We start from the raw sequence: 12,532 nt of genomic DNA on the forward strand, positions 1-12,532 counted from the left end.
CAAAAAGCTATAGTCCATACAAAGAGTTTTATGTATTTGTTTGTATATTTCTTTTGGGGCCCGAAATTAGGGGGTTTAGGACGCCTCTCACTATTTTGGCCGAATACATTGTTTATGTTTTTTAGTTTGTATATTAATACTTAATTATACAAAAATATACATATAATATATTTCTGTTGGTTATTTTTAGCTCAAGTGTCGAGTAATTATTTAGTGTATGTTTGGACATAAGAAACGTAAAATTCCAAAAAAAAAATGAATTTTTTTTAAAAGAAAAATGGTATTTGAAAATTAGAATTTGTATTTGAACATGAATATAATTTTGGATTGTTTTGAAATTTTGTGAGTGAATTTTAAAAAATAGCTTTTTTAAATTTTTTAAATTTTCGAAAAATTCCAAAATTCAACTAAGTAAAATTTGAAAATTTTATGGCCAAACACTGATTTTTCAGAAAAAAAAGTGATTTTTTTTAAATGTCCAAACGGACTGTTAGATTAATTAACCAATGGGTGTTGGCTGGGTTTCAACACTTGTGCTTTGTGCCAGACAAGTTTGCTAGACAGTAAAAACACACATCTTGGGATCTACACATCTTAAATTCCCTTTTATAATTAGTAAAAACACACGTACAAGTCGCTTAAACAGTAAAATTACATCTAGATAGCTAAATAAAGGCAAGGGCACAAACTCGATCATTTAGCCTATAAATTTAATGCTGCTATACATATCATACTGCGTTATTAATAAGATCGAATTTAACTAACCGGTGTTATTAACTGTACAGTAAGTTGAACTCAAATTTGAATTTGGCAGGAGACAGGTAGCAAGGTGCAATTGAAATAAATACCAGATGTTTAGCACTGACAAATCATTTTATGCTTCGGAAACTTGAACATTACTCACTTCAATTTAAGAGAGTTCTGTGACAGCTTATGCAAATCCCACATCGACAAAACACGGAAGAAATGATGGATATATAGGTACACATGGCTTAGACCATAATGACACATTTTAAAACCGTGCAGGCCTATACCAAAAGCAAACAATATCATTAGTGGACTGGGCTGTTACAAGTTAACCATATGAAGCAACCACAACATACACAAACAAAAAACATACAAACATGACAGTTTTCTTCTCAGGAACTAAAAATTGATTTCTGTAAGCACAGATAGAAAATGCACTATTTGGGAATTACATGTTGCAATCCAACTATCGAGCAAACTAGACATGCACAAACCAGTTCACTTCAATCAATAGAGAACCAGTTTGGATTGACACTATTCTATGGTTGCCTCGACACGTCCATTGGATATTAATGGAAAAACACAAGCAACGCCTCTGAAAGCAATTTAATTTACAAGTTTAACTTCTATACACTACTTGTGTTCAACTATTTTACAAAGTTGATTGAATTGACCTACAACAAATAAAAATACTTTGATGATGTTAAATTCAGCTATTAAAGAATACAAGTTAAATCATTTAACACACACCGACTACCCCAAAAAAATTGTTAACAAGTGGTCATTTTAATTTCCATCAAAGCATCTGCAATATTAATCCACAAACCAATTGCAAACAACAGATATCTATATAGAGAAAACATTAGCAATGCGAATAATAACTAAAGATAAAACCAGATCTATCATTTCAAATCATTTTAATCAAGACAAGAAAAAACAAAATCCTTAATAACCAGAATAGAAAATTACCAAATAAACAACACAAAACCTAAGCTTATAAATTTTAGCCAGTCTTGACTCGCTCTTCAAACTTAGCCTTAGCTTGTTTAGCAGCAGACATCTTGTTGTCACGTGACTAAAGGATATCAACAGTAACAGCTTCCTTCAGCCTCAGCACAAATTACTACTGTTTAACAAATCATCCCGTGTTAATAACATCAAATTTAACTATGCAGTGCTAATAGCTATACTGTAAAGTGCACTTGCTATAACTTAAAAAACATGTTAATTCAGTATTAGGAACAAGAAAGCACCTAAACCATCACTTTACAAGATCCACTATAGAGTATCCTAAAAATTGGAAATGACAATGTCGAATGTAGCAGGAGACAGGTAGCAAGATGCAATTGAAATAAACAACATGCTGTTTAATACTGACAATTCATCTATGCTTCGGAAATTTGAACACCACTCACTTCAATTTTAAGAGAGAGTTCACCATATGAAGCAACCACATATACACAAACAAAAACATACGAGCAAACTACAGAGGTTACCTCTTCTCAGGAACTTAAAATTGATTTCTTTGAGCCCAGCTAGAAAATGCACTTTCTAATTATCACATGTTGCAATCCAACTATCAAGCCAACTAGATAAGTAATCAGTTCACTGAAATCACAAGAACCAGTTGGAATTGACATTATTCTATGCTTTCCTTGACACGTCCATTGAATATTAATAGACCAATGCACGCAACGCCTCAGAAAGCAATTTAATTAACGAGTTCAGGTTTGTTTCTTTACACCTTTAACTTAAATGAGTAAATGACCTACAACAAACATTGTATCCAAGTTAAATCTTAACTTGTTGGTCTAAAGTAATGATAATACGCTGAATAGTATAAAAAAACTACAATGTATATAACTTAAATCCTTTAAGAGTGGTGATGTTCATTTCCAGCAAAACAATAGAAATGTTAATCCACAAAATACTTATGAAGCAGAATATCAATATATAGAAAACATTAGTCTTGTGAACAACAATAACTAAAGATAAAACACAGATCTATCATTTCAAATCAAATGTCGTTTAAACAAAACAGAATCAAAGCAAAATACTGGATGATCAGAACAGAAAATTACCAAATAAACAGCAAAATCAACTCAAAATCTAAGCTTGGAAAAGAACCAGCGATTTTTCCCAGTCTTAAATCGCTCTTCAAACTTAGCTTTCGCCTCTTTAGCAGCAGACACCTTCTTATCACGTGATTGAAGACAATCAACAGTAACAGCTTCCTTCAAATCAACATCCAATGTGTATCGCGTCGGCATAATGTGGTTATAATTAACGAGCTTAATGAAAGTCTTAACCCGTGATTTCTTCGCCTGTTTTTTATCAGAATCCTTACGAATCACTTTCTTTGGGTATTTAGATACGCCGGCGACCAAACAGTGACCGTATGGCCTGTCACGTGTCCCATCGTCAAAGGCTCGAACAATCACAGCTTTTCTACCGGCATAGCGTCCCTGTAGAACTACTACGGCTTTGTTTGGCTTTAGGAATTTCACCATTTTTGCGATTTGGTAAAAGCTGTGAACGATGAATAAAAACCCTAGCTAGGTTTTTGTTTGTTTATATATGGGAGAGGATAACCAGCAAATGAGACCCTAGGTTTTATGGGCTTTTGGGCCTTGGGTTTACGTAATGGACTTGGGTTTTATAATAGTTGGACATCTAAGCGGGCGAAGTGCACAAATGGCCTAAGAGCCCTATTTAAAGAATAATCAAAATTTATAAAAAATTTAAAGTTTAGTTGCTCAAAATTGAGGAGGATAAGGAGGTTGATGATTAGGGTAGAAGTGTATTTTTCTGATATGTTCCAGGTTTATTAGGGCTAGCCGACTAGTACCTTGTCTTCGATTCTTAGAGTGCTCTCAGTATGGTTATTTTTAGTACTATCTTCCGCTTCGATTTTCTAGTACCATGTCGTGTTACCGCTTGTTTTGTTTTTTTTTGCTATTGCTATTGCTTTCTTTTACTTTATTGTTCAAGTTCATACATTGCTGGGGTATTATTTTCTGGCCTTGTTGTTGATATTTACTCGTTCCTATTCTTCATCTCGAGCCGAGGGTTTTTCGGAAACAGTCTCTCTACCTCCCTAGGGTAGAGCTAAGGTCTGCCTACACATTACCCTCCCAGACCTCACTTGTGGGATTCTACTGTATTATTATTTTTGTTGCTCAAAATCGAATTGCAAGTCTAGAGTTTTCAAATTAAGGTCAAATTTAAACTTAAAGCCTGAGGCTAGGAATTTTTTTTTCATTGAGGCTAGGATTTGGCCGAGCCCAATTTCAAACTCGTATATCTTAATTTAGTCAATGCTTTTATAATTTCAGACGGTTGTTCATTAAGTTAGGCTTTAATAAAGCCCAATTTTTAGACCAGAAGACTGGAAAAGAAGAAGAAGAAGTAGCCGCAAAAAGGTTAAGTTTGTCAAAACTGGTTATATATTCAATAGTTTTAAAAAATTGAATATTTTTCTATTATATAGAAAAGAGAAGTTGGTCGACCAGGGGTAAACTTGACATTTTACTCTATCATAAAATTGCTTTAGTATATTTTCCATTCCATATTGGTCTAAAGCTATCTCTCTTCTATTCACGGAGGAGTACTTTTCAATTTTCAGTTCTTCAAAATATTTACCTCTCTTTATTTTCTTATCAATCTCCTACAATTTCAGCTATGATTCTCTCCCAATATTCTCTCTGTCTTCTTTTTTTTCTTTGATTTTTTCAAATCTCTGAACAGTTTCCAATTCGAGGCATCAGGTTCGTCCAAAAAAAAAGTTCTAACAGTGCCAGTTCACCCTTCCCGAACTTCACTCCGTTTTTTATTTGATTTAGGTAGGTTTTTAACTAATATATTGATATTCTTTATTATTTTGAGTTACGTGAACAGTACACACACACACACACTAAGGCTTTGAATATTTTGGATCCCCGCTGATTTCTATCATTTTTATTTTTGAGGATTTTTTGCAAATTCAATTTTTCGGATTCCCAGGTGCATATTTGTTTGTATAGATATTGCTCACTCATCCTAGAGTTTACCCCTTTTGTTCTTTCACTCATCCTATATATATTTCTATTATATAGAAAAGAGAAGTTGGTTGACCAGGGGTAAACTTGATATTTTACTCTATCATAAAATTGCTTTTGTATATTTTTCATTCCACATTGGTCTAAAACCATCTCTCCTCTATTCACGGAGGAGTACTTTTCAATTTTCAGTTCTTTAAAATATTTACCTCTCTTCATTTTCTTATCAATCTCTTACAATTTCATCTACGATTCTCTCCCAGTACTCTCTCTGTCTTCTTTTTTTCTTTGATTTTTTCAAATCTCTAAACTGTTTCCAATTCGAGGCATCAAGTTCGTCCAAGAAAAAAAAATCTAACAGTACCAGTTCACCCTTCCCGAACTTCACTCCGCTTTTTATTTGATTTAGGTTAGTTTTTAACTAATATATTGATATTCTTTGTTATTTTGAGTTATGTGATATATACACACACACACACTAAGGCTTTGAATATTTTGGATCTCCGCTGATTTCTATCATTTTTATTTTTGAGAATTTTTTGCAAATTCAATTTTTCGGATTCGTAGGTGCATATTTGTTTGTATAGATATTGCTCACTCATCCTAAATTTACCCCTTTTGTTCTTTCAAATACCGAATTGCATGTTGTTGCTTTGTATAATATTTCCTTGGTTGTTCTGCTATGGTGACATTATTCTGTCTCACGAGGGAAGGAAAAATTAAAATGTTAGTTTAGGCTGAAAAAGCCTTTTGTTGCTTTGATATGGTTTTCCTTTCTATTTTTGGTGTCATGGTTTATTCAAAGTTCTCTTTTTAACTTTTCGTTTCTGCCTAAGAAGTAGAAAATAGAGAAAATGAATACCAAATGCAGTACAAATACAGATTATAAGTTCTCTTATTCAGGAAGAAACTCAAGCAGATCAAAATGCATTTCAAAACACCAATTAATAAAAATCATACTGTTTTTTGAAAATGATCTCATAGAGTAAATTATTTATCCTGCATCAAATTCAATAGTCAAACATTTTCTCTAACTGTTGTTGGTGGTGCTGTTTCAGTGGTAGATAAATTCACTCACTCCTATCTTTCTCACTTGTTTATACTTTCATTAAACGGACTTGCACTCATACTTTCAGTTTGCATTTTTATCAGACAAATTGATGATAATATGAAGGAAGAATAATTCTATGTTTCCGCCATCTATTAGTTTCTTCCGTTCCTTTTTTTATTACTAATTCTCTCTGGGAATCATAAAAATGATCAAATAATTGAAAAAGTTCATGCTGACAAAAGGTTTAGGCTGCGGAAATTATATAGACTGACCCCAATTATAAAAAAAAAAAGCCCTTTTAATACAACTATGAACAAATAAAGTTGAATTAAAAGACATCGTCTGTGACAATGCAATTATTACATAGTCGCAATAACACTCCGCATAGATGAACATAATTAGCTGAAATAGTATGAGTGATTGGAGTATCCTAATTTCTGGTTCAATTAGAACTAAAGGAACAAACAATAAGGAAGTTCTCGTGTATCAACTTTCAACATATTTATTATGTGGTTCCTCTTTATTCTTGAGTAGCAAATTTGGTTTCAACACTTTTTACATATCAAAGGATAATTTGTATCTTTCCATGAGAACATTAACGCCTGATGGCTTTAAGCACTGGCTGCACGATGTCGAAGCTAGCAAATGATAAATGTTAACATTCTGTCTAATATCATCACCTTTTCATGTCAAAATTATGTTATTTTGGCTTTTGCTTAAATGTCATAGTTGTTTTTAAAAAAATGATCATCATTAAATTGAACGTTGCACATAGATATCAATAGTAACTTGAAACAAGTTTATATATTGCATGAATTTTGTGTTTATTACTCATCTTTATTTCTTCTATGGTAGTTGCGCACTAAAATGGTTATCCTGCATTTTGATATTACAAATTCAGGAAGAAAGTTTTATCAATATAAAGTGTTAAAAAAGATGCGTAAGCATCTGCTAATGGATAACTGCATAATAAATTGATGCATAAATGTTAACCCAATTAGATACACCCCTTTAAGGGATTGGGTAATCTAGAATTCTTTACTTTAATATTCTGTCAATCCTGCTATATATTAAACTACTATATGTTGTTGCACAATATACCCTCTAATTGATTTGGTGGCAAAAGCTCCCTTTATTGACTAAGTTTTGAGATTTTTTTAATTTTTTTAGATGAAATTAGTGGCTAGACCAAAGCAATTTAACATTTAATTCACAATTGATAGAGTTGGAGGGACAACAATAACTAGCAGGTAAAATGGTTGTGACTACTCCAATCAATTCTACTGGATAGTTAGTTCACTTCAACCCAACCCTCTTGTGATGATGATGTAACACATGATGTTGCCGTAGTAAGTAGTAGTACCATTGCCTAGGCAAGAAATAAACTGTGAGATGTTACACATCAATATCATTTACAGTGATTTAGAAAATATTACATGTAAATGAAAGATTGTGAAATTTGAGAAATCTCATGAGTGCATTGTACTACGGGAATAGGCCATAAGAGGCTAACTTATGAGAACTTCTGCTATGCATTTCTAATATAGAAGCTTATATCATACACCATATATCAGACAATTGACCAAAATGGGTCATACATTATATGCAATTACTTCATTGAAGAGGATGTTAGGAAGACATGAAAACCAAAGGCACATACTGTGCATATAATTGATTGTTGCTACATATATTTCTACAGATACCTGAAATATATTCTTCTCTGGGATCTGATAACGAGTAATGGGATATCTGGCATAAGTTTTTTATTCATTTGGGACTTGAATATTGGTGTTCTTCTCACACTTTTGTTTCTTTCTCTAGTAACATTCGTCTTCCCTTTTGTTATAAATGTGTATATATATATATATATATGTTGAAGCACCTAAAATATTTGATTTTCTTCTCTAGACTGGGTTTGCAAGAGCAAAAATTTGGTGCATCTTGCCACGGTTTGAAGCCCTAACTATAATTCATGACATTTAACTTCTTCATGCATTGTTGTACCTTTTTTTCTCTTAATATCTGTTTTCATATTCTTTTATTTTAATTATTATGGACATAAATATGTGAAGTCATCCACTAATTTCGCAAGTGAAGTATAGGTATTGAATTAGTTCAAAGTACTCATGAGCATTATGTAATCCCTCTGAATTTATCTGCTAAGAGGATAAAAAAATATTTGCAAATAGGACGGATTAGATTGGTTGCTGTGGAGTACATTTGTGAACTACATTGTTTTGTTCCGTCCCATTATTTTTTTAATAATTCTTTATATTTATGAAATGTATTGCAAATAGAAGTAAAAAAAAATGCCAAGAAAAAACTAAAACTAAAAATAACAATCATACTGACTTGGTTATCCACGGGCTGGTCATTTCTAGTTATATAGAAGAGAGAAGAGGAGGTCGACCAAGGTCATCATGGTCATTTCAAATATATTACTGCATTTGCTTGTATAATTTGCTCAAAAATTTGGTTGTGAGCTCTTAATGACCGAAAAACCAAAAGTAACGTGGCCAAGCTATTGAATTCTTCATGTGAACCATTAAACTCTCTGTATCTTCTTTAAATGCACTATTTGATTATTGTTATTTAGTCTATGACTTTGCAATTTATTTGAAAACGAAATAGTTTTTTTCAGTAAGTACTTCAATTTTAACTAGAAGAATTATCTTTTTAGTAATTCTATAATTCAAGCGTTCAGTCGATTAAAAATATACTATGGTAACATACATTTATATATAACAACTTTATTATCTCCTTAAGAAACATTATTTCATTTGTTTTATTTATTGACTATCAGGTTAAGAAGATTTTCTTTAAAAAATTGGTGATAATTTATACGGATTTATATTCAGATGTTCTTATATTATTATATGATTTTATACAAGTTCTCGTTAAATTGCAATTTCATTTGGAAATACTTTATAAAACTAGAAGAAAACAATATTTAAGAATAAACTGTAGTTTCAAGTCTCCTTATTATTATAGAGTATTGAAATTTATTCAAACTGTTAAAAATGATTCCTTCCCTAAAACATGATTTGAGAATAATCTAAACTAAAAATGAAGACAATTAATTTGGGGAATTGTTCTTCTTTAAAAGTTATTATAGATTAGGCGGCATGAGAAGTATCATTATGCAGGATACTTTTCCCTCTATGATCAAAGTTAGTTGGGTACTACCTCTGTGTTCAATAAGAATTCAACATTACATAGATTTCAAAAATACATGAATATACAATTAATTATATCTAAAAAGGTTCAACAAATAGTTATAGTGAAGAAAGTTGTATTACACCTTAAATAGTATCTCAATCATGTCAAATGAAACTAGAAAAAACTATAATGCTTCAATTTAAGATCCATTTTATTAGTACTTAGAGTGATCGAGAAATAATTTATTTTTAATCAATTATTTAGATACATGATTAAACTAAAATGAACTATAATTTTTCTTGTTAAAAATTTCTTTATAATTAAAATTCACGATTATTATTTCAAAGAACCAAAAAGCACCTTTTATCAACTATTTGGGAATAAAATTATGTTTTATTGTTCAAATTTTGATTAGTATAAAAAGAAAAAGCAATACATTAACACAATTGAAAATATTAAAAGATAAAACTATACATTAATCAATTTAAACAATGAGAAAGTACATCACGACTTATTTTCCAACTGAATTTTTAATCATTTTTTATATAATCAATTTTAAGTTTGATGATGAAGCACATTTTGTTTTAAAAATAAAAAGTGTAGATTGTAGAACCTATGTAGAAATAATCTAGATTGTGCTTGAAGTATTGTATAATCTTTATATAACAAAGTATCAAACTTCGAAAAGTATTATAAAGTGACTGGTATAGTAATACGATTTTAGAAAAAATAAAATACACATAACGCGAATGATAAATAACCATATAAGTAATCGTGATTTTATACGCTAGTATTACACAAAAGCCTGTTTTCTTTCTTCTTTACCTAAAGACGAACAATGTGTAATTAACAATAGAAAACAAATATTAAAGAAAGAAAACAAGAAAAATGAGCAACAATTGGGCCCGTGCATCGCACGGGTGCATCGTCTAATATTTTAAATAAGGGTGTTACAGGTGGCTATCTGGTATTATTCTACAATTAAAGCTGGTGGATATTGTTAGTGGGCAGGTTATAGTTGGCCCTGATAACGCATTTCATAAATAGTTTTGGGTTGGGCCGACTAGCTTCTGGTGGTCCGAAGTCAAAATAATACTTTAGATATGTCACACATCATGTGATTCATCTATGGAAAAATGATACTGTATAGCCGCTCTCAAAATAATAGCTAAAATATATATATATATATATATATATATATATATATATATATATATATATATATTTTGTATATTATATACAAAAAATTATACAAATTTTATAAACTTTTTCGGTTACCAAATATAAATAATTTCTGGTGCGGGCTAAAAGAAAAAAAAAGCTCTACATCTATGGGGTAAACAATTGTTCTTTTGTGACGGACACATAATATATGTATAATTCATGTGTAATATATATAATCGTAAAAATAGCACAGGCTAGTCAGTTTTCGGGCTGGTCATTCAAAAATAGCCAGCATTTGCAAAATTATTAAAAAATAGCCATTATTTTGCTGCAACACGGAAAATTCTAGCATAATATACTGGACATCGGTGCGCCTGTGTATGAATTTTCAGCATATTATGCTGGACCGGTAATTATACTGGAAGTCCAGTATATTATGCTGGAAGTCCAGTATACTTATGCTGGAACTCCAGTATAATATATGAGTTCCAGTATACTTATGCTGTAACTCCAGTATATTATACTGAAGTTCCAGTATACTTATGCTGGAATTCCAGTATATTACAGTGTTTTTGTTCAAATTTATCTTTACATGAAAAGTGGCTAAATTTTGATTACTTTTAAAACTGTGGCTATTTTTGAATGATCACTTGTAAATTTAGCTATTTTTGAATTTCTCCCGATACATAATCTATACTGATTATGAAAAGTAAGTAGTAAATCTGGTCGACTATTTACGTAAAGATCCCTATTTGTAATCCTTTATCTTGGACTGGACATCGTTTTAGACACAATGATTGAGAAAGCTCAGATCCTATTGAAGTTTGAGTTTGTCCAATTTGGTTTACAGGCCCACTTGTTAGATTGAAAACTTGTTGTAAGAGTTCAATATATTTATTTAGGCCCGTTTGGTTTTAAGTGGACTCAGTGAACATAACCCAAAGAGTGAATTGCACAAATAGGGTTATTTGGTACCACCGTTTGTATTTTGATCCTGAAAGAAAGGTCCGGGAAAATAATTTTCGGTCAGAATTTATGTTTGTCAGAATTTCTTGGGCAAGTCTTATGGTGATTCATTATAATTCTGACGGTTGACATAATTTTATAAGTTATGATCGCCACAAAATTATGACGATGACCATATTTTTGTGCAATTGGCCACAAAATTATGAATGTAGCTGAACTTTGAACTAATTCAACACCACACATTTAGAAAAATAATATGACAATATTCATATTATAGATAAATGCTAAATAAAAAAGATAAAATATTATAGAATACAAACTAATGTATACAGAGAAAATAGAGATAATATGATTTTATCCATACTTTAAATTTATTTGACAAAAATAAGTAAATAAATAATACTCAAAAATATTATTGAAAAGTTTGAACAACGAGAAAATTCTGAGATAGTCATACAAGATAAAATCAAGTTAAATTTATAAGTAATGCAAAACTCTATCTATTTTATTATATTAATGTGGTAAGTTACTAATAGTTTCATGTCATAATTTGATAATACTAAGTAACGGATAATACAATAAGAATAAGCAAAGAACAAAAAAATATAAATATTAGAAAAAAATAGAAATATAAGACTTATAAGTAGAATTATGGAGAAAATTCGTACATATACTATAATATAAATTATAATAAATAAAGAGTCATAAAGGAAGAATATTAAAGAAAAAAAGAATTTCAAGTGATAACGTAAAATGTATATATTAATTAATTTATTTCTAAATAAAATTTTAGTTATTAAATAGAAGAATATAACTCATAATTCCATAGTGAAAAATAATTTAAAAAATAAAATAATATTAGAATATTTAGACATAAGATAAGAATATTATATAAATAACACAAAATAAAAATTATTAAAATTATTAGTATATTTTAAAAATTAAATCAAAAGGCTAATATTTTTATATTTTTGACGAATTTAAAATTTTAATTTAACCAAAAAAAAGATATTAAATAATTTTAATTATTAGTAGAATGCAAAATGAGAAAACTAATCAAATATTACAGTAGAAAAGAATGTATAAAAAGAGAGGGATAAAGATGATATTAGAATATTTATTATTTAAATTAATTAATAAAAATGAAAGGTAAGTAAATAATACTCAAAAACTATATTGATAAATTTAGATAATAAAGAATGTTTAACAGTAAAAATAATAAAAATATTTTCAGAGTAAGAATATATATATATAGTATCCTTTAATTGTATAAATTTTGTTATATTTTTGCACATTGTATTAAAAAATATATATATATATATATATATATATATATATTATAGAAAAATAGTGACAAAATATTAATCCAATTTACAAGTTAATAAAAAGTCACATTAGTAAATATTTA

General features: G+C 29.8%; 1 protein-coding gene and 2 non-coding genes across 4 annotated transcripts; all 3 read right to left on the bottom strand.

The window, feature by feature from the left end:
- Positions 1-578: 578 nt before the first annotated feature.
- On the bottom strand, positions 579-3,306 carry LOC104088985 (large ribosomal subunit protein eL27x-like). Of its 2 annotated transcripts, none has more exons than XM_009593778.4 (2): positions 2,829-3,306; positions 579-1,028 (listed from the first exon to the last, which is right to left on the bottom strand). In XM_009593778.4, the coding sequence occupies exon 1, from the start codon at positions 3,255-3,257 to the stop codon at positions 2,850-2,852; it is 408 nt and encodes a 135-aa protein (XP_009592073.1). In that variant the 5' UTR covers positions 3,258-3,306; the 3' UTR covers positions 579-1,028; positions 2,829-2,849. The 2 variants fall into 2 exon arrangements, with proteins under 2 accessions (XP_009592073.1, XP_009592072.1); XM_009593777.4 differs by lacking the exon at positions 579-1,028 and adding an exon at positions 1,630-1,873.
- On the bottom strand, positions 804-931 carry LOC117274843 (small nucleolar RNA snoR137). Its single transcript, XR_004505022.1, has one exon. It is a non-coding gene; the product is annotated as a small nucleolar RNA snoR137 (small nucleolar RNA).
- LOC117274842 (small nucleolar RNA snoR137) lies at positions 2,062-2,198 on the bottom strand. The gene has a single exon (XR_004505021.1). It is a non-coding gene; the product is annotated as a small nucleolar RNA snoR137 (small nucleolar RNA).
- Positions 3,307-12,532: the final 9,226 nt, after the last annotated feature.

Source organism: Nicotiana tomentosiformis, chromosome 7 (genome assembly GCF_000390325.3).
Source record: "Nicotiana tomentosiformis chromosome 7, ASM39032v3, whole genome shotgun sequence".
Classification (NCBI taxonomy): Eukaryota; Viridiplantae; Streptophyta; class Magnoliopsida; order Solanales; family Solanaceae; genus Nicotiana; species Nicotiana tomentosiformis.